Below are 2,500 nucleotides of genomic sequence, written 5' to 3'. Positions count from 1 at the left end.
AGTGGAGAGGGTTGTGGAATTATTGGCAATCGGAGAGAGGGGAAGTTGAGAGAGAAAAAAGAGGGAAGGGTTGACATACAAAAGATAGTTGATTATATGATCTATTTATGTATGTATAAATATGTACATTACTTTTTTAATATTGTATACATTTTTGCGCGAAAAACAATTTTGATAAATTTGGATAAATCGATCAAGATTAATTAGATTATTTTTTTTTTTTTTGATTTTTTTTTTTTTGGTTTTTTTTTTTTTTTTTGGTTTTTTTTTTGATTTTTTTTTTTTTTTTTTTTTTTTATAAAATTGGTAAAAGATCGGACATGATTAAGAATATATTTTTGGAGAAAAAAAAGAGAAATTGATGTGTGTGATGATTAAAACAATAAAGTATTCATACTATCACCGACTATAAAAAACTTAATGAATAGTGAGTGGAGTTGATAAATTATTGTTATTATTATTATTACCATTGTTATTATTGAAACCTGTTGATGCAGTTCTTTGTTTCTTTGGTGGTTGTAAAAATGGATTTGATGAAATTGGTTCTTGTTGTTGTTGACTATATGGATATTGTTGTTGATGTTGTTGATTATTATTATGTTGTTGAATCATTGCTTTAATTGGAGTATAAAGTGATTTATTTGATTGAGCATTATAATAATCATCTTCTTCATCACTTGAATAATCTTCAACTTCTTCTTCAGTATAAAAGTCCTCTTCATCACTTTCATATTCACTTTCAGTTTCACTTGTACAATAATTTCTAATATCATTAACTAAATCTAAAGATCTCTTTAAATTAATTTTACCATAACTATTATTTAAAGGTGATTCTTTTTGTTGTTGTAGTTGATTTAATTGTTGTTGTTGTTCTCTTTGTAATCTTTGTTCATGTTCTTGTTGTTGTCTTTTTAATCTTTCTTGTTCTTGTTGAATTAATCTTAATCTTTCTTGTTCTTGTCTTTGTTTTTCATGTTCAACTTTTAATCTTAATTGTTCTTGTTCTTGTTGTTTTTTGATTAATTCTTGTTGACGTTGTTCATCTTGTTGTTTCTTTAATTCTTGTTGTCTCTTTAACAATCTTTGTCTCTTTAATAGATCTTCTTGTTTCTTTTGTTCCTCTTGTTTCTTTTGATCTTCTAATTTCTTTTGTTCCTCTTGTTGTTTCTTTTGTTCCTCTTGTTTCTTTTGTTGTTCCAATTCTTGTTGTTGTTGAACTCTCTTTTGAACTGCTTCCAAAACATGAATTGGTTGATAACCTGGCATATTCTCTGGTTTAAATGGTAATGGATGATTTGTAAAAAATGGTGATTGTAATGCTTGTTCAGCTGTTAATCTTTTCTTTGGATTTAATGTTAATAAACCTTCTAATAATTCTATAAAATCATTTGAAAAGCTAAAAATTTAATTAAAATTAAAATTATTAAAAAAAAAAAAGATGAATTAATAAAATAAATTTATAGAATATTTTTAAATGTAAAAATAATAATAAATAATAATAATTACTTTTTAAAAACAGTTCTTAATCTACTTGGATAAACTGGTAAATGTGAAATTTGATTAAAGTTTTGTAATTGAGAAACGTTTGGCCAAATTTCATCAGTTGGTGTACCACATAATTTACAAATTGCCTCGAGCTGTTGTTGTTCAGAACTACCTGGTAAAAAGTTACGTGAAGTAACTAATTCAATTAAAACACAACCAATTGACCACATATCAATTTCTGGTCCATATTGAGTTGATCCCAATAATAATTCTGGTGCTCTGTACCATAATGTTACAACTTTACTTGAAAATACTGATCTTTTTGTATATGATGTTGCTGTACCTAAATCACCAATAAATAATGATCCTTTATTATTTACAAGTAAATTTGCAGCTATATAAAAAAAAATTAAAAAAAAATTAAAATAAAAAAATCAAAAAATTTGGCGAAAAAAAAAAAAAAAAAAAAAACGGAAATTTGGGAAAAATAAAAAAATAAAAAAAAATAAAATTGAAGTTGAATGTCAGTTGGGGGGTGAACGTTTTTTTTTGTTTTTTTATGAAAATACCATTGTTTTTTTTTTTGATCAAAAAAAAAAAAAAAAAAAAAAAAAAAAAAAAAAAACGAGAAAACAAATAAAAAATAATAAAAAAAAATGAGAAATATAATAATAATAATAATAATAAATTACCTTTAATATCTCTGTGCATAACACCAGCATTATGAATTTCATTTATACCCTCTAATAATTGTTTGAAATAACATTTAACTTGTGGAATTGATAGTCTATGTTCACTTAAAAGACCAGAGAGATCATGTTCAAAGTATGGAAATACAATGATATACTCTGAGGTTTCAAAATTTGTATAGATATCGATGACTGGTGTAATATATGGAATATGTCTTAATTGTTGTAATAATGAACATTCTTCCTTTGAGGCTCTATCACCTTCAGTCCAACCTTTAAAATTTTTAAGTGCAACCATTTCTTCTGTACCTTTTTTAATTGCTTTA

At 24.8% G+C, this 2,500-nt stretch overlaps 1 protein-coding gene across 1 annotated transcript in view; it reads right to left on the bottom strand.

Annotated features, from left to right (window-relative positions):
• Window positions 1–417: 417 nt before the first annotated feature.
• DDB_G0278487 (CDK family protein kinase) overlaps window positions 418–2,500 on the bottom strand; it is a gene marked incomplete at both ends in the record, with an annotated part of 2,424 nt that continues 341 nt past the window's right edge. The window contains 3 exons of the mRNA XM_637304.1: window positions 418–1,396; window positions 1,507–1,879; window positions 2,178–2,500. The exon at window positions 2,178–2,500 is cut by the window's right edge and continues 9 nt beyond it. Coding sequence (XP_642396.1) covers window positions 418–1,396; window positions 1,507–1,879; window positions 2,178–2,500 — 1,675 coding nt within the window. The remainder of the gene's footprint in view (window positions 1,397–1,506; window positions 1,880–2,177) is intronic.

The sequence above is a fragment of the Dictyostelium discoideum genome, assembly GCF_000004695.1.
Source record: "Dictyostelium discoideum AX4 chromosome 3 chromosome, whole genome shotgun sequence".
Classification (NCBI taxonomy): Eukaryota; Evosea; class Eumycetozoa; order Dictyosteliales; family Dictyosteliaceae; genus Dictyostelium; species Dictyostelium discoideum.
The sequence above is the reverse complement of the archived record's forward strand: the minus strand, read 5'-3'. Positions and strand labels throughout refer to the sequence as shown.